This window comes from Lissotriton vulgaris, chromosome 2_2 (genome assembly GCF_964263255.1).
Source record: "Lissotriton vulgaris chromosome 2_2, aLisVul1.2, whole genome shotgun sequence".
NCBI lineage: Eukaryota > Metazoa > Chordata > Amphibia > Caudata > Salamandridae > Lissotriton > Lissotriton vulgaris.
Genome location: NC_141688.1, coordinates 309,298,218 through 309,321,128, shown reverse-complemented (window position 1 = coordinate 309,321,128; position 22,911 = coordinate 309,298,218). Strand labels below are relative to the sequence as shown.

At 50.3% G+C, this 22,911-nt stretch overlaps 1 protein-coding gene across 5 annotated transcripts; it reads right to left on the bottom strand.

Annotated features, from left to right (window-relative positions):
* Positions 1–495: 495 nt before the first annotated feature.
* Positions 496–21,923, bottom strand: SLC35C1 (solute carrier family 35 member C1). Of its 5 annotated transcripts, XM_086959639.1 has the most exons (4): positions 21,756–21,825; positions 11,466–11,533; positions 9,012–9,544; positions 496–1,952 (listed from the first exon to the last, which is right to left on the bottom strand). In XM_086959639.1, the coding sequence occupies exons 3-4, from the start codon at positions 9,508–9,510 to the stop codon at positions 1,390–1,392; spliced, it is 1,062 nt and encodes a 353-aa protein (XP_086815765.1). In that variant the 5' UTR covers positions 9,511–9,544; positions 11,466–11,533; positions 21,756–21,825; the 3' UTR covers positions 496–1,389. The 5 variants fall into 5 exon arrangements, with proteins under 5 accessions (XP_086815765.1, XP_086815762.1, XP_086815763.1 ...); XM_086959636.1 differs by lacking the exon at positions 11,466–11,533 and having other exon boundaries at positions 21,756–21,923; XM_086959637.1 differs by lacking the exons at positions 11,466–11,533; positions 21,756–21,825 and adding an exon at positions 21,710–21,727.
* Between the last annotated feature and the right edge of the window lie 988 nt (positions 21,924–22,911).

The following is a 22,911-nucleotide window of genomic DNA, read 5'->3' as shown; positions in this document are numbered from 1 at the left end:
ATAGCTGCACATCTCGGGCGATGTGTGACCTAGTGAGTGTGATGTGGCTGGCGCTCATCGATTAAATGGGCATGACCTAGGGAATGGATGCATACTTGGCAGGAGTCTAGTGACCAGGGTAGAATGACAGAGAAGCATAGACTGTTGTAGAAGCTGTAGGTTGGTGACAGGTAAGGGGTGTAGTCCAGTTTCTAGAGTTTAAATTAATGCTTCAGAAGCGGCTTGCTGCTTATTTCTCGACTTCAGAACCCAGATACATTCGAATCCTGATTTTTCAACTAAATACAATGTGTTTCTTTGACAAATCACTGCCCCTCTCCCATGTGATTCAATTCCATAAACTTAAAAAAAATCTTAGAGCACTTAGAAACAGAACACTCATACTAAGCACTATGCTATAACTCTACCTCTTTACCCGCTTAATCTCCCACTGTTGCTTGCAATCTATAACACACCTGGCAATGAGGCTTTCTCCACCCCATGTTTCAACAGAACAAAAACAAGACTGAAGTACTCCAAAGGACTGCAGTTTGTTGAGAGGGAACTGCACTACAAAGTCACCAAGTCTCTCGCACGGACCTCCAACCACAGACCCAACACTGGCGTCTTTCTTTAGGGATTTACAGGTGTGTTGTTATTAAGGTTAATGGTTCCCTGAGTATAGCACTAGCAAAGTGTAACAGACAAATCTGGAGTATGGCACACACAACGAATAAAGGATTGTCCAAACATGGCTGTGTTTGGGTTAAGACGCAAGTAGCAGCAAATGAAATCGGCTGGAAGCTACGTAGAGGGGGTAACTAGCTGTTTGGAAGGGATAGTGCAACGCAAGAATGTATTTCCCCTTTGCTGCCATGGAATGTCCTCTCTGTGGTTAGTACTAACATTCTCTCCCCTCTTCTCTAGTCAATAGTTCATGTACATATCACAAACAATTAGTGTGCAATTCCAGTGGACTCAGTAACACAAATTGGAGCGAGACATCAGACGCTTACCAGTGGCAAAGCGGCTTTCAGGAAACAGGATGACACAATGGGCTTCCATGGGATAAGAAGAACAACCAAAGGGATACACAGCCAGCATATGCTTTTTGCAAGCATTTTAAACATAAACCAGTATTTGTGAAATGTGCTTTCCTTGCATTACAACTGTACCCAGTCGGGAGTCATGTATTATTTTGACCCACACTGGAGGAAAACACACTCGTGGAAGAATAGCAAATTGATGTCCACGGTACAAAACTTTTTACATCTCTCTATAGTTCTGTTTGGTCTTCATAGGACTGCCTTGGAAGTGTCCAGCCCAGAGCACTTAAGTTATTAGGCAAATATTAGGGAACAGTTCTGTATCAAGTGCAAATGGTACCCCTCAAACCAGAGGAGCAGAAGTTCAAACGCCTGATTCACCGCCCTTTGCAACACTCTTTATGGTGGGTTCGTCTTGCGTCTTTTTCATCTCCAGCCCCTTCACCCAAGTGTAGAAGAAAGAGCCACCAAGCACCATCATGTTACTTGTCCACCACAGAAAGCTCTTGGTCTGTTCGTAGTGGAAGACGGCCAGCACCGTCTGGGCACAGGCCTTGGCCGTTCCAGAGATGTTGTGGGTAAGCGGGCTGGTCACCTTGATCTGAAGACCTGTTACATAGCCAATGGCAAACCCCATGAAGCCACCGATGGTCATCATGCCCCAGAAGTACACATCAGTCAATTTGTCAAAGTAGTATAGCGTCTTGATCTCCCCGAACAGCAGCAGCAGTGGCAGGAAGAGGAAACATGCATTGACGTTGTTGTAGTATGTCAAGCGCCACACACTGTTGTCCACTACGGGCAGGACCTTCTTGGTGTATATGGCATTAAGGGAGACACAAAGGCTGGCCAGAACACCGAAGACGATGCCAAGCCAGGATAGAGTACCTTCTGCATCCTCCTGGTCTATGCCAAGACAGAACCCACCTGCAGAAGATAAGAGTACACAGAATATTACTTTTATATTCTTCATAGCATGGAACATACTTATACCAATGTCTTTCGAATCTCACTAATAGAAGAATGCTACCTGTTAAGTGCAAACACCTTCACTACACTGGCATTCAAAGCACCACGGAAGAGAGCAGCCCATCAAGCATACGCACTTTCCTTACAACAGCATTCAATGAACCACAAAAGAATGGAGCCCCTCAAGTGTACACACCTTCATTACACCAACAATCAATGTACCATAAAAGACTGCAGCCCCTCAAGCGTACACACCTTCCTTACACCAACATTCAATGCCCACAGAAGACCACAGCCCATCAAAGGTACACACCTTCCTTCCACCGACAATGTACCACAAAAGACGGCACCCCTCAAGCGTACACACCTTCCTTCCACCAACAATGTACCACAAAAGACGGCACCCCTCAAGCGTACACACATTCCATACACTGATATTCAATGCACCATCGAAGGCGGCAGTCCATCAAGTGTACAAACCTTCCTTCCACTTACAATCCATGTACCACAAAAGACTTCAGCCCCTCAAGTATACACACCATCCCTACACCGATATGCAATGCCCACAGAAGACTACAGCCCACCAAGCGTAGGCACCATCCCTACACCGATATTCAATGCACCATAGAAGGCGACAGTCCATCAAGCGTACGCACCTTCATTACACCAACAATCAATGTACCACAAAAGACTGCAGCCCCTCAAGCGTACACACCTCCATTACACCAACAATCAATGCTCACAGAAGACTACAGCCCATCAAGTCTACACACTTTCATACACCAACAATTAATGTACCACAAAAGACTGCAGCCCCTCAAGCGTACACACCTTCATTACACCAACTATCAATCCACTACAGAAGGCGGAAGCCCCTCATGCGTACACACCTTCCTTCCACCGACATTCAATGCACCACAGAAGACTGCAGTCCCTCAAGCGTACACACCTTCCTTCTACTGACAATCAATGCACCACGGAAGACTGCAGCCCCTCAAGCATACACACCTTCCATCCACCGACATTCAATGCACCACAGAAGACTGCAGTCCCTCAAGCGTACACACCTTCCTTCTACTGACAATCAATGCACCACGGAAGACTGCAGCCCCTCAAGCATACACACCTTCCATCCACCGACATTCAATGCACCACAGAAGACTGCAGTCCCTCAAGCGTACACACCTTCCTTCTACTGACAATCAATGCACCACGGAAGGCTGCAGCCCCTCAAGCGTACACACCTTCCATCCACCGACATTCAATGCACCACGGAAGACTGCAGCCCCTCAAGCGTACACACCTTCCATCCACCGACATTCAATGCACCACAGAAGACTACAGCCCCTCAAGCGTACACACCTTCCATCCACCGACATTCAATGCACCACAGAAGACTGCAGCCCCTCAAGCGTACACACCTTCCTTCTACTGACAATCAATGCACCACGGAAGACTGCAGCCCCTCAAGCGTACACGCCTTCCATCCACCGACATTCAATGCCCAAACAAGGCGGCAGTCCATCAAGAGTACACACCTTCCATCCACCGACATTCAATGCACCACAGAAGACTGCAGCCCCTCAAGCGTACACACCTTCCTTCTACTGACAATCAATGCACCGCAGAAGACTGCAGCCCCTCAAGCGTACACACCTTCCATCCACCGACATTCAATGCCCAAAGAAGGCGGCAGTCCACCAAGAGTACACACCTTCCATCCACCGACATTCAATGCACCACAGAAGACTGCAGCCCCTCAAGCGTACACACCTTCCATCCACCGACATTCAATGCCCAAAGAAGGCGGCAGTCCATCAAGAGTACACACCTTCCATCCACTGACATTCAATGCACCACAGAAGACTGCAGCCCCTCAAGCGTACACACCTTCCTTCTACTGACAATCAATGCACCACGGAAGACTGCAGCCCCTCAAGCGTACACACCTTCCATCCACCGACATTCAATGCCCAAAGAAGGAGGCAGTCCATCAAGAGTACACACCTCCCTTCCACTGACAATCAATGTACCACAAAAGACTGGAACACCCCCCTCCCCCCCCCAAGCGTACACATCTTCCACCGACATTCAATCCCCACAGAACACTGCACCCCTCAAGCGTACACACCTTCCTTCCAGCGACATTCAATGTACCACAAAAGACTGCACCCCAATCATACACACCTTCCCTACAATGATATTCAATGCCCACTGAAGGCGGCAGTCCATCAAGTCTTCATTTAGATCCTACATTATGCAGACACCAGTATTAGTATCACAGCAGCTCTTAAAGTAAATTGTGGAGCACACCCTCCCTTGCACGGAGGAGTCGCTTGGAACTGGAAGCAAGTGGGGTGGTTGGATCCCGCTTTTATAGGCATTACCAGCCGGGGGATGCTGATCCACTTTCTAATGTCTAGGAACCAGTTTGGCTAGGTTCCTTTTCAAATGTCATTTTCTGGATGTAGTGCAGGCAAAGCCTTAGCGCAAGGCAGTGGTGCTCGTAACAGGTGGCGATGAGGCTGGTTCCTTGACGTGGTACCTACCAATTGGGCACAATGAAAAGTGATAGCTCTGCACCTGGCTGTCAGCAGCCTTCATGAAATAGAATCAGGCAAAGAGAAAAGAGCAGACACTCTCTAGAAACCTCCCCACCTTTAACAACAGAATCTACTGCCTCCTCCCATGGCCATCCACCATATGATAGCACTCAGAATGGAATAATTAGCAAGCCTTTCGCTTAAAGAACCACATAGAATTTCTTTGGGTAGCCTTGTCTGCATACTTCCTCACTTAAGTGTCAGGGTCTCTACCATTTTTTTTTTGTTTCATATAGTGCGAACTAGACCCGAGAAATCAGGTATCAGAGCGCTTTACATGAGCACCAGTTTTGATACAGAAGGACACATTCATTTTTTGTTAGGTACGGGAAGATTAGGCGATTTGCCCAGAATCACGGGATGTTGAGCGTCAAGAGCAGAGACTCGAACCCGGTTCCCCAGCTTTGAGGTCGACACCTCCAGCCGTAAAGATACATCCTCTCCCCAATACATCATCTTGCTTTAGGACTGCCGTCAATACACTTCCACTGTCTAAACAGAACATAACAAGCATTTTTAAAGGGGCATGTTCACTCGTAGGCATCATGGCGCTGAATAACCAGGCCTCGAAAAAAATCAACTCGCCCACTCACAATTGCGAATGAGATTTTATCAGGTCGAGCTATTTTTAGCTCTTACTCATAGTTTTCTGTACAGCAGACGTGCTTATCTAAAGGTGCTCTCATATGTGATAAAGAAGAAAATTGTGTCTCAGTGAATTAAAATACTTGCCCAAGATCACATAATTTGAACCCAGTTTATGGGTCAAGAGCATATAATTAGGTTGAGTACATTATTTAAGTCACTAGACCTGCAGGTCTAGTAAAAAATGTTAGGATTTTTTGAGGCCTGATAACAGAAGTTTAATGGGGGGCTGCATGTACCATGGATAAGACAATGTTGCCCCAACAAAAATGTATTTCTTCAAACGTGCTAATGCAGATACATGGAATCCAAAGGCCATGTAATTACTTCAAAAATGCTATTGCGTGTACATGGACCTGGGAGTCAAGTATGCTAGTGTTAATAGAGGGAAACCAGAACCCAAGCTCACTCTTTCCTCCAAGCATGTTATAGATGGAGGCAATCCAGAGGCCATCTTAACCCTTCAACGAGAGGGAATCCAGCGTCCAGCTTATTTCTTCTTGCGAGCATGCTGTCCTAGGTAACATGAATTCCACGCCTCAGGCTATTGCTTTCATACAGAGGTAGGGAACCCATGACTGTCTTTTGGATGCATTATGTGCATACAGAGAATTCAGTGCTATGCTATGTGAATTTCTAAAGCGCATGGCTACCTGTAGCATTCCCAGCACTGGCTAAGATATAGCGTTGCTTTATTACACGTGGAGAAACACAGGAGGGCCATTAATGTAAATCTAGCCATGATTGTAGCCTTTTTCTGAACTGTGATTTGGTGTTTAGACATCTTAATTCTATGGGGAGTGTATTTCAAAGTTTCAGAATGAGCCTAGTGAATTCTAGGTACCTTCAAGAATCGACCCTTTGAGGATCTTAAAGTCCTACTGGGGGAACAGGTGGTCAAGAGTGACCGTATCATAGTGGGTCTTTTTGCGTTAAGCCCTCTATGTGCCAGAAATAGTGTTTTAAATGTTATCATTGCCTCAATGCACAGCCAGTGCAGAGAAGCTAGAGTAGTTTTGCTGAGGCAAATTTTGGGACTTTGTATAGGATCCTTGCCATCGCATTTTGGACAAACAGAAGCCTTTTATGACTTATTTGGGGGAGCCTACGTACAAAGATCCCGTAGTCCAACTGGGAGAGAACAAGGGATTGCATAGGATACCCCTCTCCTCAGCCATATGTCGACTGACTTTGGGAATCCAGTAACTCTCATACTGATTTCTATGCTACTCTTACATAAACAGAACCTAGAGGTACGTTTTTTCCTCCCTTTATCCCTGTAGACATGCTAATGGAAATGTACAGGGCATCGTCCAATTTATACCTGCTGGCGGGCACCCTAACACAAAGAATTCAGGCCTAGCGGTCTATCGCTGTTTGTTGCTCCTAAATTAGGAATACACAACGTGATAGTGAAGCTGTTCTGCTGGAAAAGACTTCAGTAAGCACAAATGCTCAAAGACTTCAAAGGCCAAGAGTTGATGCTTCTTATTTTCTGGACATTTTTCAACAGTGTCGCTATTCCACAATCTGTTGATTCTCAAAGTGAGGTGTTTCCCAAGTAAGAAGTGGCCTGATCTTTGAAGACAATGTCCTTGGTGTAAGGACTGGGATAGTGCAACAGGACCGAGCCCTCTAAGACAAAGCTCTTCTGAGGACCTTATTCCCATGGTGCAGAAAGGACACGCTATTGAGAGGCAAGAACTTAACACTAAAGACTGTATCAGCCTGGAGTTAGCGGCTGCCCTACACTTCGAACAGACTTGGTGCACTGCTTAGCCAGAACGATGCACTGAAACTTTCGGGAGCAAACAAAGTTGCAAGGTTTATCCAGCACATATTCTACCTAACAAGACTTTACTTAGGCCCTAACCCTCAATTTAAGGTAAGCTCGCACTTCTTTTAATTGCTTTTTTTTTTTACATAGTTTTATATAGTGCGAACTTGACCCAAAGGTATCGGGTATCGGAGTGCTATATATATAGCATCAGCTGCTTTACAGGAGGACACATTCATTTTTGTTGGGCACGGGGAGATTACTTGATTTGTCCAGAATCCCAGGATGTTCAGCGCCATTGCTGAGACTCGAACCCGGTTCCCCAGATTCGAGGTCAACCGCCCTAGCCGTTAGGCCAACTCCTCTTCCCAGCACACTCAACCTACGTAGTAAAGTCTGCAACAAAGTATAACTTTCCTACTCCGAGTTCTCGCCCAATTATACAAAATAAAACCATTAACTAGTGCAAACTTATTTGGCCTAGAACGTAAACTAGTAGGTAGGGGACAAAGAGTCAGGCCACCTCTTCACACTATTGTATCTCACCAAAGGAGCGATGGGTACAAATGATGCAGTGACTGTCATGTAGAAATACAAACAGATATGTATGTTCCATTATTAAAGGAGAAATTACTGTCAGGGTGCTGCATTGTGCAGAGAATAGAATGTGGGTAAGGCCGGGGTTGTTTGCTGTCCCGTAGATAGGCTCAGCACAAAATCAGGTCGAAAACTTTGGGTGATAATGTTCAATTTGTCTCAGCTGAAGCAATGCTATTTCTCGCACGTTTGGTAGGAACCGAACTACAGTGGGCATGGAGTACTTGTCACAATATGTAATGTAATGTAATGTAAAGGGTTATTTATACCGCGCAACTATCGCTCCAAGGAGCATATCAGTATGAAGGTGAGTATATTCATTTCGATCTGTGTTTCTACAAGTAGTAATATGATCAAAGACTTTTAGGGTGGGAGGCAGGGTAAGTTCTTGAATTACACGATGACATTTTTCACCGAAAATTCATTCAACGCACAAATTGGACACACGTTATAGACTATGGGGATAAAAGAAAAAAAAACGGAATCCAACATGAGCTGGAACAGTAGCAAATGGGGAAAAACTCAACATATAGCGGTCTATACATTAAAAAAAGGAATTCTAGATTTTTTCCAGCCAGGAATGTCATGTCATATTCCAACACAAACCTTTCAACTTTGTTGTCGATTGCCACCTTCCCTGGTAGAGTTTTAGCAGCATTGTAATGCACTCCCACCTCCTGCTATTTTCACTCCATACCAATTTTTTTCATGTCCGTAAATAGTAATCTGCCCCACGTCCCTTTACCCCTTAAATGCACAACGTACATTTTTTACTGGATGAACTATACTATAAATGCGCAGTCAAGATTAAATAAAATGCACTGCAAACGTTTTTGATGTGAAAGAATACGATGCAAAAATACATGCTCTCTCTAGCTGTTCTTGGACCTGCCTAGTGAGAGCTTTAGCTCTCTACTGCTCCAAACATGTTGTTCATATAAGATTCAGGCCAATCCAACGTATTTATTTTATATCTCTAAGATAGGATGTATGACGAGATTGTACGCTGTTTGAATTCATAATAACACAACGCATGGGCTGCCAAGCACCATAAATTGTTACTTTATAGCTTAGGAAAAAGTTACCAAGATCACATTTTTAAGAAAGCAGTGATCTCTAATGCAAAACATGGACAAGAAGAGACGTCAAGACTTGATTGAGTTAAAGCCCAACAGAGAAACACAGCGATCTGTTTTCATTATACAACATGCCATGCATTTCTCGGACAGAAAGTAAAATTAAGAAGCCGTTGAGGCACGAGAGGGAAAGTGTGGCATGCGTCTGTGTGCACTCACCTCCACGGAGGGCCCTCTCTCAGGTGCGTGCATGAGGCTTGTGTTCTGCCACTTACCTGCCCCCCTTCCACCCACCCACCCCTGCCCACCAGTGCCTTACCTAGAATGACCCCGCAGGCCAGCAGCGCGTAGGCCGAGGTGGTCTGCTTGAGCAGCAGGTAGGACAGCAGGACGTTGAAGACGGTGCTGAGGCAGCGGCCCACGGTGTAGAAGGCCACCCCCAGGTGCATGAGGCAGAGGTTGTTGAAGGTGATCATGCCGATGAAGACCATGGAGAGGGGCAGGATGCTGCGCAGCACCTTGAGGTCGAATCGCAGCGCCAGCCCCGAGCGCTCGCCGCCGGGGCAGAGGCCGCTCCCCAGGCTGAGGCCCTTGCAGAGCAGCACGGTCACCAGGCACTGGTAGAAGGTGACGAAGAGCGGCGCCCCCAGCTTCAGGGAGGGGCTGTCCAGCAGGTACTTGTTCAGGAAGACCATGGTGATGGAGGTGAACCAGTAGAGGGCCACCACCAGGAAGATCCTCAGGGCCCGCAGCAGGAAGGGCGGCCGGGGCTCCCGGGCCTCGCCGTCGGCCTCCAGCAGGGCGCCGCCCAGAGCCATCCTCAGGATGCCGGATCTCTTCAGCTTCAGCGTCCTGCTCATGGCCGGGGGAGGGGGGATAAGAAACAGAAAGAGCCGTTAGGATCTGGAGAGTAACAGACACATGGGGGGTGGGGCAACTGAGGCGACGCTAGAGGCTCACTGCCCAACCCGCCACCCCCAGCCCGCTGCCACCCATCGCTGGAGCTCCCTTCACCGCACGGACGCCCGCCCTCCCGCTGCCCCGACACCAGAGGGGCCCAGGGGCCATCTTTTGCGGACGGGGATCACCGGGAACCGGCGCCACAACCGGCCCCTATGGCAGTTCTTCAGAGATGTCATTTGTCTGTAGTGGGGGCACTTCCGGGTCTCTTGACAACCAATCCGAAGACTGCACATGTTCCAGGAGCCGAGGGCTCAGATTGGAGCATTAGGGGGGCACTTTGGCCAATCCTAGTGCGCCACACGGAAGGCCATTGCTTATTGGCTGCACGCGCTAGCGTGTGGTGGGCGGGGCGCCGTTAGAAGGAAGTGGGCCTAAGACAGTCAGTCACGGCCAGAGCGCCGGTGCGGATAGGCCTCTTCAATCGCTGCCTCGGGTTTGAAGGGAAGGGCGGGTTGAGAGGAGGGAATAAGCCTCATGGGGGTAACAGAGGGGAAGGGTGGGTGCACGGGGAGAGATCAAGGGAGGGGAGAGGAGAGGAGAGGGACCCCTTTGGCTGCTGTCGGGGAGGGGAGGGGAGTGACCCCCTTTGGCTGCTGCCGGCGCTCCTAGGCTCAGGCCGGGTCTGTGAGAGGCCCATAGACTGGGGCAGCCCTGCCAAGTTTGCCAGCTCCATGTGTGATGTGCTGCACCAGTCGAGGTTTTTTTTGTTTGAATTCTGGGACTCGTAGTCTTGTTTATTTCATTATTAACAGGACTACAAGCCCCAGAATTCAAAGGAAAAGGTATGCACCCGAGCAGTACTAAAAGGGTTCCTGGGAAACAAGGCAGCTGTGCTGGGCCAGGTTGTGGGGTGGCAGATCTCTGAGACTCAGGCAGCATTCTAGCGTTTACTGGTGCTGGCTATTCAACTTTTCACCCAGCTACCACACTCACCACACCTGATGCAGGTGAAGTCAGGCTTTTAAGAGGGTGCCCCACCCCCCCATAAATGAGAAGTGTGACATACTGAGTAAGTGACTAGCGTTTGGTGGCATTTAGTGGAGTGACATTAAGTGAAGCGGTATTGAGTGGGGTGGATTGTCATTAAGGGGTGTGAAGTGGCATTGCTATGGGTGGAGTATCATAGAGCAGACAAACTATAAGTGGTATTGTGTGGAATGGAGTGGCATTGTGTGCCATGGAATAGCAATGTATATTGTGTGAAGTGGTACTGTGTGGTATTGAAAGTTGCCCAAGTGGCCACTGAATTGCCCAATAGCACTTCAAAGCCTCATGCTATATAAATGCAATTGAAATACAATATGTTACCAAGAATCTCGACCTATAATCTAGATAAAAATCGTATGCCGCTGCAAGAGCTTGTTAGTATGTGTAACGCTTCAGCAAGAACGCGTTTGTTTTCAAATAAATGCCTTTTAGCTTGGGAGGGGCTAGTGGGCGAGGCAGCATCATACATTGTACTGGTTGGGGGTAAAGAAGATGGAGCCTGGTGGCAGCAGTGTTGTGGAGCTACAACTGTTAAAAGCCATTTTCAAACAAGAGTAGCGGATGTGCTTGTTTCTCAGTCACAATAGAGAATGAAAATGAGTAACAATATCGTTGTAGATGGAACAGATTGTCAAAGGTTTAAACCAAAGATATTTCAGAGTTGAAATTCTAAGAGTTCTATGATGACTCTCTCAGAAGTTGGGGCAGAGGGAGAGATGGGAGGGGAAGAAGCAGCATGAAGATGGGGTGAGTGCGAGGGAAAGAAGAAATAGTACCTCAAACACAGTGAGCAGTGGACAGACACTAATTAGGATGAATTAACCTGTGCGTGGTCCACGCTTCACAGGAAAAAAAGAAGTGATGAGCGGCATGCCTTGGGCAATTAGTAGGCTGCAAAGAAGAGTGACAATAATGTCAATGAATGGTAAGCAATGGGCAGGCTCCAAACCCTATGTAGTAAGCAATACACCTTGCAACAACAGCACATGCACGGTTTGTCGGTAAGACCTATAAAGAACAGCATATTCTGTAGCTGTTATTTTCACCTCCAGTTAACTGCATATATAAAACACACAAACCGTAGATGAAAAACAAATGCAAATTAATAATTTGGAAAAGCACTCTCAGGTTATGAAACCTCAGTTAGTTAATGCGATCACTGCAGCTGTGTGTTAGTGTGTGTATTTATAAGGCCAGAGAGTCACAGAATTGGTAGAGTGAAAAATAGTGACTTGTATTTATATTGCTACGTGGTCCGAGTCTGACAGAGAGCATTGTGATTTTGTCATCATTTTTTAATTGTTTTACACACAGCATAAGACAGACTGTTTCAAAATGATTTTGTGTTTGAGATAAAACAACAGCTTTCAAAGTATATATGTTAGTTATATGTTGTCAGACTGTATACTTAGTCGGGCCGTACCCAGTACCAACATTTTTTTAAGTGACCATTGATCTTAGCTGATAAGACCCTAACATCACCCCTTAGAAATCACCTCTTTGTCACCATGAAGCTTCAAGAGGTACCATCAATTAAAGCCAATACTGGCGCCCAAGCAGCCATTACACGTGGTGATGAATTGCACGCATTTACATTTCTCACAGGTAGCAGGCACATCGGTGAAAAGGCCTGTTTCATATTTATATTTGCATCCCTCCCTAGTTATATGGCAGGAAGGCTACCCCTCTTTCTGGGAACCCACGCGCACCGAGTGACAGAGGGGAATAACACTCTGCAAAGCCCAAGGTTTTTTTTGCCTCCTCTTATCTTTAAGCCTTTTGCACTTCTGATACTGCCTCAACCAAGTTCGCTCTTGTTTTCATCCCCTTTCCTATTATTGGGTGGCCCAGGGATTCAAAATTGAGCATTCTCTGAACTAACATTTCTCCACCTTTAAAGTCCAGCTGCACTCCTCCAGTTTTCTTGGGACTTTCATCAATACTGTATTACTGTCATTGTAAACTAGAATGTCCCAGGAGATTCTCTTTTAGCAGGGATCCACATAGTCACCACATTTCCCATATGTAGTCACTCTCTCTATGACTCCATCAGGTTACGTGTCTCTTCTTGGGGCCCCACACTGACCCCTGAAAATAAGAATATTCTGTGGTTCTGAAACTCCATGTCAAGTTTCAAAGCTGCTGCTATATTCAGAACAGACTCTCACGATTATGGGTCTGACAGAAGCACCATACTTGTGCCACTGGACTTAGTTACTTAAGATGGCATTTAAAAGGCCTTCTTCGCCAGAGGTCAAGCCAGATTATTCACTGGGTGTCCAGCAATCAACAACAAAGACTATCTTTGCCAGCATATGGGCTTCTTCACAGATGGCGTAACCCCAACTACTTGGATGTTTATTGCCCATCCTGGCATTCACCACACTTTGCCTAAAGGATGGTACCTCACAGATCTTCAGTCTGCATACCTGCCACTGTAGGCAGAACTCCTTTCCTCATAAGTTTTCTGCTTCTTTTACCCTCGACACAATGTGTTCCACTTTACCCAACAACTACTCTTTGCTATTTGCCACTTTCTTTTTCAACCCTCTCATTCCCACTGCACTCATCAGGTCTCTCGTTCTCTGGAGCACATCTGCTATTATGCACTCGATGATCTGGCTCCAGTTTCCCTCAACCTCGTCACCCAAGGTGCTGAACAAGTCTTTCTTCATTGTTTTGGAGTGCTTTCTCGCCATAACATAATCCCATGCCTTCAAGACAGCAGCTAACACCCTATGGGTGTAGTATGGGCCTCACAGAGTAGCTTCTCCGGTCATGGGGATCTTCCATCCCTGACCCGGCTCCTCCCCATCTGGGTGTCCAGACTCTTCAATCAAAGCTGGTACTGGTTATACTGGTCTTACCTACAGCTCTCTGAGGTGTTCAACATGGGCAAGCTTTGTTCGGGTTAGGGTGTTTCTCAAACTAAATGGAGCGCACCATGATTTTACAAGTAAGATTTAATATGCTGGTACTTTCAAAAGGCCTCCTAAACCGGGTCTTTCGCTCTGTCAGTTTGACACAACACGTTACCTCTAACATGCACCCCTGTGCTCTGGCTTCTTCTTGTTTTTGAATGATTACTTATCGATGTGAAGGCACAATAGGAGAAAATGGTTTTGCTTTTGTTTATAGAATCAACAAAAAGGAAACCTTTTTAAAGGAAACAAAAAAAGGATTTGTGGATAGATGATATTCCCTATCAGTCCAAAGGTGAGCCTTTTTGGTAATATGGGGATCGTGCTATTTTATCCAGTTTGTATGGATTTGTTTGGAGAATTATTTTCAACAATATTTTTGCAGCTGGATACATGTTGATTCTTTGGTAAGACATAATCGAGACATAGAGAAGTTTGGTTGTTATAAATTCTCCATTCCGCACCTTTGTTCGCATACCCACGAGAGACCCCTTTCTGCGTCTGAACCTATCTACAGGTGGCAGCGAGAGCCCTCAGTGCTCCATCCTTCACCTCTGCACATTCGCTCGTGAGAAGCCCTTTCTGCGTCTGTACCTATTTACAGGTGGCAGCGAGAGCCCTCAGTGCTCCATCCTTCACCTCTGAACATTCGCTCGTGAGAAGCCCTTTCTGCGTCTGTACCTATTTACAGGTGGCAGCGAGACCTCAGCGCTCCATCCGGCACATCTGCGCACTCGATCGTGAGAAGCCCCTTTCTGCTGTTGTACCTATTAACAGGTGGCAGTGAGAGCCCTGCGCTCCATCCTGCACCTCTGCGCACTCGCTCGTGAGAAGCCCCTTTCTGCATCTGTACCTATTAACAGGTGGCAGTGAGAGCCCTGCGCTCCATCCTGCACCTCTGCGCACTCGCTCGTTAGATGCCCCTTTCTGCGTCTGTACCTATTTACAGGTGGCAGTGAGAGCGCTCAGCGCTCCATCCTGCACCTCTGCGCACTCGCTCGTGAGAAGCCCCTTTCTGCATCTGTACCTATTAACAGGTGGCAGTGAGAGCCCTGCGCTCCATCCTGCACCTCTGCGCACTCGCTCGTGAGAAGCCCCTTTCTGCATCTGTACCTATTTACAGGTGGCAGCGAGACCTCAGCGCTCCATCCTGCACCTCTGCGCACTCGCTCGTGAGAAGCCCCTTTCTGCATCTGTACCTATTTACAGGTGGCAGCGAGACCTCAGCGCTCCATCCTGCACCTCTGCGCACTCGCTCGTTAGATGCCCCTTTCTGCGTCTGTACCTATTTACAGGTGGCAGCGAGACCTCAGCGCTCCATCCCGCACCTCTGCGCACTCGCTCGTGAGAAGCCCCTTTCTGTTCCTGCACCTATTTACAGGTGGCAGTGAGAGCCCTGCGCTCCATCCTGCACCTCTGCGCACTCGCTCGTGAGAAGCCCCTTTCTGCGCCTTTACCTATTTACAGGTGGCAGTAAGAGGCCTCACCGCTCCATCCCGCACCTCTGCGCACTCGCTCGTGAGAAGCCCCTTTCTGCATCTGTACCTATTTACAGGTGGCAGTGAGAGCGCTCAGCGCTCCATCCTGCACCTCTGCGCACTCGCTCGTGAGAAGCCCCTTTCTGCATCTGTACCTATTAACAGGTGGCAGTGAGAGCCCTGCGCTCCATCCTGCACCTCTGCGCACTCGCTCGTGAGAAGCCCCTTTCTGCATCTGTACCTATTTACAGGTGGCAGCGAGACCTCAGCGCTCCATCCTGCACCTCTGCGCACTCGCTCGTGAGAAGCCCCTTTCTGCGTCTGTACCTATTTACAGGTGGCAGTGAGAGCGCTCAGCGCTCCATCCTGCACCTCTGCGCACTCGCTCGTGAGAAGCCCCTTTCTGCTGTTGTACCTATTAACAGGTGGCAGTGAGAGCCCTGCGCTCCATCCTGCACCTCTGCGCACTCGCTCGTGAGAAGCCCCTTTCTGCGCCTTTACCTATTTACAGGTGGCAGAAAGAGCCCTCAGCGCTCCATCCGGCACATCTGCGCACTCGATCGTGAGAAGCCCCTTTATGCTTCTGTACCTATTTACAGGTGGCAGCGAGACCTCAGCGCTCCATCCTGCACCTCTGAGCACTCGATCGTGAGAAGCCTCTTTCTGCTGTTGTACCTATTAACAGGTGGCAGTGAGAGCCCTGCGCTCCATCCTGCACCTCTGCGCACTCGCCCGTGAGAATCCCCTTTCTGCGTCTGTACCTATTTACAGGTGGCAGTGAGAGCGCTCAGCGCTCCATCCGGCACATCTGCGCACTCGATCGTGAGAAGCCCCTTTCTGCTTCTGTACCTATTTACAGGTGGCAGTGAGAGCGCTCAGCGCTCCATCCGGCACATCTGCGCACTCGATCGTGAGAATCCCCTTTCTGCTGTTGTACCTATTAACAGGTGGCAGTGAGAGCCCTGCGCTCCATCCTGCACCTCTGCGCACTCGATCGTGAGAAGCCCCTTTCTGCTGTTGTACCTATTAACAGGTGGCAGTGAGAGCCCTGCGCTCCATCCTGCACCTCTGCGCACTCGCCCGTGAGAATCCCCTTTCTGCGTCTGTACCTATTTACAGGTGGCAGTGAGAGCGCTCAGCGCTCCATCCGGCACATCTGCGCACTCGATCGTGAGAAGCCCCTTTCTGCGTCTGTACCTATTTACAGGTGGCAGTGAGAGCGCTCAGCGCTCCATCCGGCACATCTGCGCACTCGATCGTGAGAATCCCCTTTCTGCGTCTGTACCTATTTACAGGTGGCAGTGAGAGCGCTCAGCGCTCCATCCTGCACCTCTGAGCACTCGCTCGTTAGAATCCCCTTTCTGCATCTGTACCTATTTACAGGTGGCAGTAAGAGGCCTCACCGCTCCATCCCGCACCTCTGCGCACTCACTCGTTAGATGCCCCTTTCTGCGTCTGTACCTATTTACAGGTGGCAGTGAGAGCGCTCAGCGCTCCATCCTGCACCTCTGCGCACTCGCTCGTGAGAAGCCCCTTTCTGCATCTGTACCTATTAACAGGTGGCAGTGAGAGCCCTGCGCTCCATCCTGCACCTCTGCGCACTCGCTCGTGAGAAGCCCCTTTCTGCATCTGTACCTATTTACAGGTGGCAGCGAGACCTCAGCGCTCCATCCTGCACCTCTGCGCACTCGCTCGTGAGAAGCCCCTTTCTGCATCTGTACCTATTTACAGGTGGCAGCAAGACCTCAGCGCTCCATCCTGCACCACTGCGCACTCGCTCGTTAGAAGCCCCTTTATGCTTCTGTACCTATTTACAGGTGGCAGCGAGAGCCCAGCGCTCCATCCTGCACCTCTGCGCACTCGCTCGTGAGAAGCCCCTTTATGCTTCTGTACCTATTTACAGGTGGCAGTGAGAGCCCTGCGCTCCATCCTGCACCTCTGCGCACTCGCTCGTGAGAAGCCCCTTTATGCTTCTGTACCTATTTACAGGTGGCAGTGAGAGCGCTCAGCGCTCCATCCTGCACCTCTGCGCACTCGCTCGTGAGAAGCCCCTTTCTGCATCTGTACCTATTAACAGGTGGCAGTGAGAGCCCTGCGCTCCATCCTGCACCTCTGCGCACTCGCTCGTGAGAAGCCCCTTTCTGCATCTGTACCTATTTACAGGTGGCAGCGAGACCTCAGCGCTCCATCCTGCACCTCTGCGCACTCGCTCGTGAGAAGCCCCTTTCTGCTGTTGTACCTATTAACAGGTGGCAGTGAGAGCCCTGCGCTCCATCCTGCACCTCTGCGCACTCGCTCGTGAGAAGCCCCTTTCTGCATCTGTACCTATTTACAGGTGGCAGCGAGACCTCAGCGCTCCATCCTGCACCTCTGCGCACTCGCTCGTGAGAAGCCCCTTTCTGCATCTGTACCTATTTACAGGTGGCAGCAAGACCTCAGCGCTCCATCCTGCACCACTGCGCACTCGCTCGTTAGAAGCCCCTTTATGCTTCTGTACCTATTTACAGGTGGCAGCGAGAGCCCAGCGCTCCATCCTGCACCTCTGCGCACTCGCTCGTGAGAAGCCCCTTTATGCTTCTGTACCTATTTACAGGTGGCAGTGAGAGCGCTCAGCGCTCCATCCTGCACCTCTGCGCACTCGCTCGTGAGAAGCCCCTTTCTGCTGTTGTACCTATTAACAGGTGGCAGTGAGAGCCCTGCGCTCCATCCTGCACCTCTGCGCACTCGCTCGTGAGAAGCCCCTTTCTGCATCTGTACCTATTTACAGGTGGCAGCGAGACCTCAGCGCTCCATCCTGCACCTCTGCGCACTCGCTCGTGAGAAGCCCCTTTCTGCATCTGTACCTATTTACAGGTGGCAGCAAGACCTCAGCGCTCCATCCTGCACCACTGCGCACTCGCTCGTTAGAAGCCCCTTTCTGCATCTGTACCTATTTACAGGTGGCAGCGAGAGCCCAGCGCTCCATCCTGCACCTCTGCGCACTCGCTCGTGAGAAGCCCCTTTCTGCGTTTGTACCTATTAACAGGTGGCAGTGAGAGCCCTGCGCTCCATCCTGCACCTCTGAGCACTCGCTCGTGAGAAGCCCCTTTCTGCATCTGTACCTATTTACAGGTGGCAGTGAGAGCCCTCAGCGCTCCATCATGCACTTCTGCGTATTCACTCTTGAGAAGCGCCTTTCTGTGTCTGTACCTATGTACAAGTGGCAGCGAGACCTCAGCGCTCCATCGTGCACCTCTGCGCACCCTCCTGTGAGAGACCCCTTTCTGTATCTGTACCTATTTACATGTGGCAGCGAGACCTCATCACGCCATCCTGCACCTCTGTGCACTCGCTCGTGAGAGGCACCTTTCTGCGTCCCAACCTATTTACAGGTGGCAGCGAGAGCCCTCAACGCTCCATCCTGTACCTCTGCCTCGCTGTCCTGGGCATTGTCTCTTTCACTCTTATTGTGAATACCTCCTTACCTCTCTATCATGGGTACCGTCTCTCCATCCCACCTCAGTTTGTGAGTGCCTCTTTGCCTCGCCGTCCTGGGCACAGTCTCTTTCCCTTTTACCTCAGTTTGTAAGTAACTATGTGCCTCACTGTCCTGGGCACTGTCTCTACCTCTCACCTCAGTTTGTGAGTACCTCCTTGCCTCGCTGTCCTGGGCACCGTCTCTACCTCTCACCTCAGTTTGTGAGAACTTCGTAGCCGTGCTTCCCTGGGCACTATCTCTATCTCTCACTTCAGTTTGTGAGTACCTCCTTGCCTCTCTACCCTGGGCACCGTCTCAGTCTCACATCAGTTTGTGAATACCTCCTTGCCTCGCTGTCCTGGGCACCATCTCTCTCCCTCTCACCTCAGTTTGTGAGTACCTCCTAGCCTCGCTGTCCTGGGCACGGTCTGTCTCTCTCACCTCAGTTTCTGAGTATATCCATGCCTCGCTGCCCTGAGCACTGTCTCTCTCTTCCTCACCTCAGCTTGTGAGTACCTCTTTGTCTCGCTGTCCTGAGCACTGTCACTCTCGCCTCTCACCTCAGTTTGTGAGTACCTTCTTGCCTGTCTGCCCTGGGCTCTGTCTCTCACCTCCGTTTGAGAATACCTCCTTGCCTCGCTGTCCTGGGCACAGTCTCTACCTCTCACCTTTGTTTGCGAGTACCTCAGGCTCCTTGCCTCACTGTACTGAGCACAGTCTCTCTCTCACCTCAGTTAGTGAGTACCTCGTTGCCTTGCTGTCCTTGGCACTGTCTCTCCCTCACCTCAGTTTGTGAGTACTTCTTTACTTCTCTGTCCTGGGTACAGTATCTACCTCTCACCTCCGTTTGTGAGTACCTCCTTGCCTCTCTGTCCTTGACCACCATCTCTCGCTCACCTCGGTCTGTGAGTACCTCCTTGCCTCGCTGTCCTGAGCACTGTCTCTCTCTCTCACCTCAGTTTGTGAGTACCTCCTTGCCTCGCTGTCCTGAGCACTGTCTCTCTCTCTCACCTCAGTCTGTGAGTACCTCCTTGCCTTGCTGTCCTGGGCACCGTCTCTGTCTGACCTCAGTTTGTGAGAACTTCGTAGCCTCGCTTTCCTGGGCACTATCTTTACCTCTCACCTCAGTCTGTGAATACCTCCTTGCCTCGCTGTCCTGGGCACCATCCCTCTCCCTCTCACCTCAGTTTGTGAGTACCTCCTAGCCTCGCTGTCCTGGGCACGGTCTGTCTCTCTCACCTCAGTTTCTGAGTATCTCCATGCCTCGCTGCCCTGAGCACTCTTTCTCTCTCTCAACTCAGCTTGTGAGTACCTCCTTGTCTCACTGTCCTGAGCACCGTCTCTCTCGCCTCTCACCTCAGTTTGTGACTACCTTCTTGCCTATCTGTCCTGGGCTCTGTCTCTCACCTCAGTTTGAGAATACCTCCTTGCCTCGCTGTTCTGGGCACGGTCTCTACCTCTCACCTCTGTTTGCGAGTACCTGAGGCTCCTTGCCTCGCTGTACTGAGCAGTGTCTCTCTCTCACCTCAGTTAGTGAGTACCTCGTTGCCTCGCTGTCCTTGGCACTGTCTCTCCCTCACCTCAGTTTGTGAGTTCTTCCTTGTTTCTCTGTCCTGGGTACAGTATCTACCTCTCTCCTCTGTTTGTGAGTACCTCCTTGCCTCTCTGTCCTTGACCACCATCTCTCGCTCACCTCAGTCTGTGAATACCTCCTTGCCTCGCTGTCCTGAGCACTGTCTCTCTCTCTCACCTTAGTCTGTGAGTACCTCCTTGCCTTGCTGTCCTGGGCACCGTCTCTACCTCTCACCTCCGTTTGTGAGTACCCCCTTGCCGCGCTGTCCTGGACACCGTCTCTACCTCTTACCTCCGTTTGTGAGTACCTCCTTGCCTCATTGTCCTGGGCACCGTCTCTACCTCTCACCTCAGTTTGTGAGTACCTCCTAGCCTCTCTGTCCTGGGCACTGTCTCTACCTCTCACCTCAGTTTGTCAGTACCTCATTGCATCGCTGTCCTGGGCACCGTCTCTACCTCTCACCTCAGTTTGTGAGTACCTCCTTGACTTCCGGTCCTGGACACCGTCTCTACCTCTCACCTCAGTTTGTGAGTACCTCCTTGACTTCCGGTCCTGGACACCGTCGCTACCTCTCACCTCAGTTTGTGAGTACCTCCATGCCTCTCTGTCATGGCCACAGTCTCTCTCTTTCACCTCAGTTTGTGAGTAACTCTGTGCCTTGCTGTCCTGGGCACTGTCTCTACATCTCACCTTAGTTTGTGAGAACCTCCTTGCGTCGTCGTCTTGGGCCCGGTCTATAACTCTCACCTCAGTCTGTGAGTACCTCCTTGCCTCGCTGTCCTGGGCACTGACTCTAACTCTCACCTCAGTCTGTGAGTATCTCCTTGCCTCGCTGTCCTGGGCACCATCTCTCTCACCTTAGTTTGTGAGTACCTCTCTGTCCTGGGCACTGTCTCTACCTTTCACCTCTGTTTGTGAGTACCTCCTTGCCTCGCTGTCCTGGCCACTCTCTCTACATCTCACCTTAGTTTCTGAGTACCTCCTTGCCTCGCTGTCCTGGGCACTGTCTCTACATCTCACATTAGTTTGTGAGTACCTCTCTGTCCTGAACACCATCTCTACCTCTCACTTCAGTTTGTGAGTACCTCCTCGTCTCTCTGTCCTGGGCACCATCTCTCTCACCTTAGTTTGTGAGTAACTCTCTGTCCTAGGCACCGTCTCTACCTCTCACCTCAGTTTGTGAGTACCTCCTTGCCTCGCTGTCCTGGGCCCAGTCTCCACCTTTCACCTCCGTTTGTGAGTACCTCCTTGCCTTGTTGTCCTGGGCACCGTCTCTCCCTCTCACCCCTCCTCGACTCTCTGTCCTGGGCACCGTCTCTAGCTTTCACCTCAGTTTGTGAGTACCTCATTGCCTCGCTGTCCTGGGCATCCTCTCTACCTCTCACCTCAGTTTGTGAGTACCTCATTGCCTCACTGTCCTAGGCATCTTCTCTACCTCTCACCTCAGTTTGTGAGTACCTCCTCGACTCTCTGTCCTGGGCTCTGTCTCTCACCTCAGTTTGTGAGTACCTCCTTGCCTCGCTGTCCTGGGCTCTGTCTCTCACCTCAGTCTGTGAGTACCTCCTTGCCTCGCTGTCCTGGGCTCTGTCTTTCACCTCAGTCTGTGAGTACCTCTCTGTCCTGGGCACCGTCTCTCACCTCAGTTCGTGAGTACCTCTCTGTCCTGGCACCGTCTCCCTCTCACCTCAGTCTGTGAGTCCCCCGTGCGTCGCTCTCCCTCTCTCTGCGGACCCTGCAGCCTCAGCGCCTCCCCTTGCTTCTGGGCGCTTTCCCTCTCCAGCAGGTGAATGTTTCACACTTCCTGGTCGGAACGTGGCATCTGCCAATCAGCAGCTCGGGCGGCTACTGCTGGTTCCTGAAAATCGAGTCTGAAAAGCAAAGACGTAGGAGCGCGAGGACACACCCACAGCAGGGCCTGCTGCCAATCAATCATGGGCACCTGCTGGCCTGGCACCATTGGCCACGGGCCAGGGGCTGCGCCCTCGGCCCCTTCTGCTTCGGCCTCCTTGTTTTACAGCTTTATCCTCCCTCCCCCGGGCCCCTCCTTTCTCTTTGTGCTTTCTCCTGTCTCACCGCGTATCAGCTAACAACTCCAGCGCCTTGAGAACCCCACGGGTGCATTACAGCGCTTTATACCTCCCGATTGAGACCCCCACGGGTGATTTGAAGCGCTTTATAACCCTTGATTGATGGACTCGAGTGAGGCCACACTGCCTGCGGTTAGATGCACCCTCTGGCCAGGAGGGCAGGTGGGACAGGTGCACCCTGCCAGGGCTGCCACCGGGCGTCGGCGGGGCTGGAAGGACCGGATTGTCAACCCTGGGCCTGAGGTGCTGGGGAGGCGGGGTCCGGAGACCGGCCTCACTCACTCCCTTCCGGGTTGTGGGACTTCTAGGAGGAAGAACTTATGAGAAAGCAAACATCCCTCAGCCCCGTTTCCCTCTCAAACAGGGAGATGGCCTTTGAGACACCCAGAGACGGCAGATGATGCGCAGAGCGGGCGGGGCAACATCTACAGAGCCGAGCCGAGAGTCTGACACATGTACAGAGCCGAGCCGAGAGTCTGACACATGTACAGAGCCGAGCCGAGTGTCTGACAGACACATGTACAGAGCCGAGCCGAGAGTCTGACACATGTACAGAGCCGAGCCGAGAGTCTGACACATGTACAGAGCCGAGCCGAGTGTCTGACACATGTACAGAGCCGAGAGTCTGACACATGTACAGAGCCGAGAGTATGACACATGTACAGAGCCGAGCCGAGAGTCTGACACATGTACAGAGCGGAGAGTATGACACATGTACAGAGCCGTGCGAGAGTCTGACACATGTACAGAGCC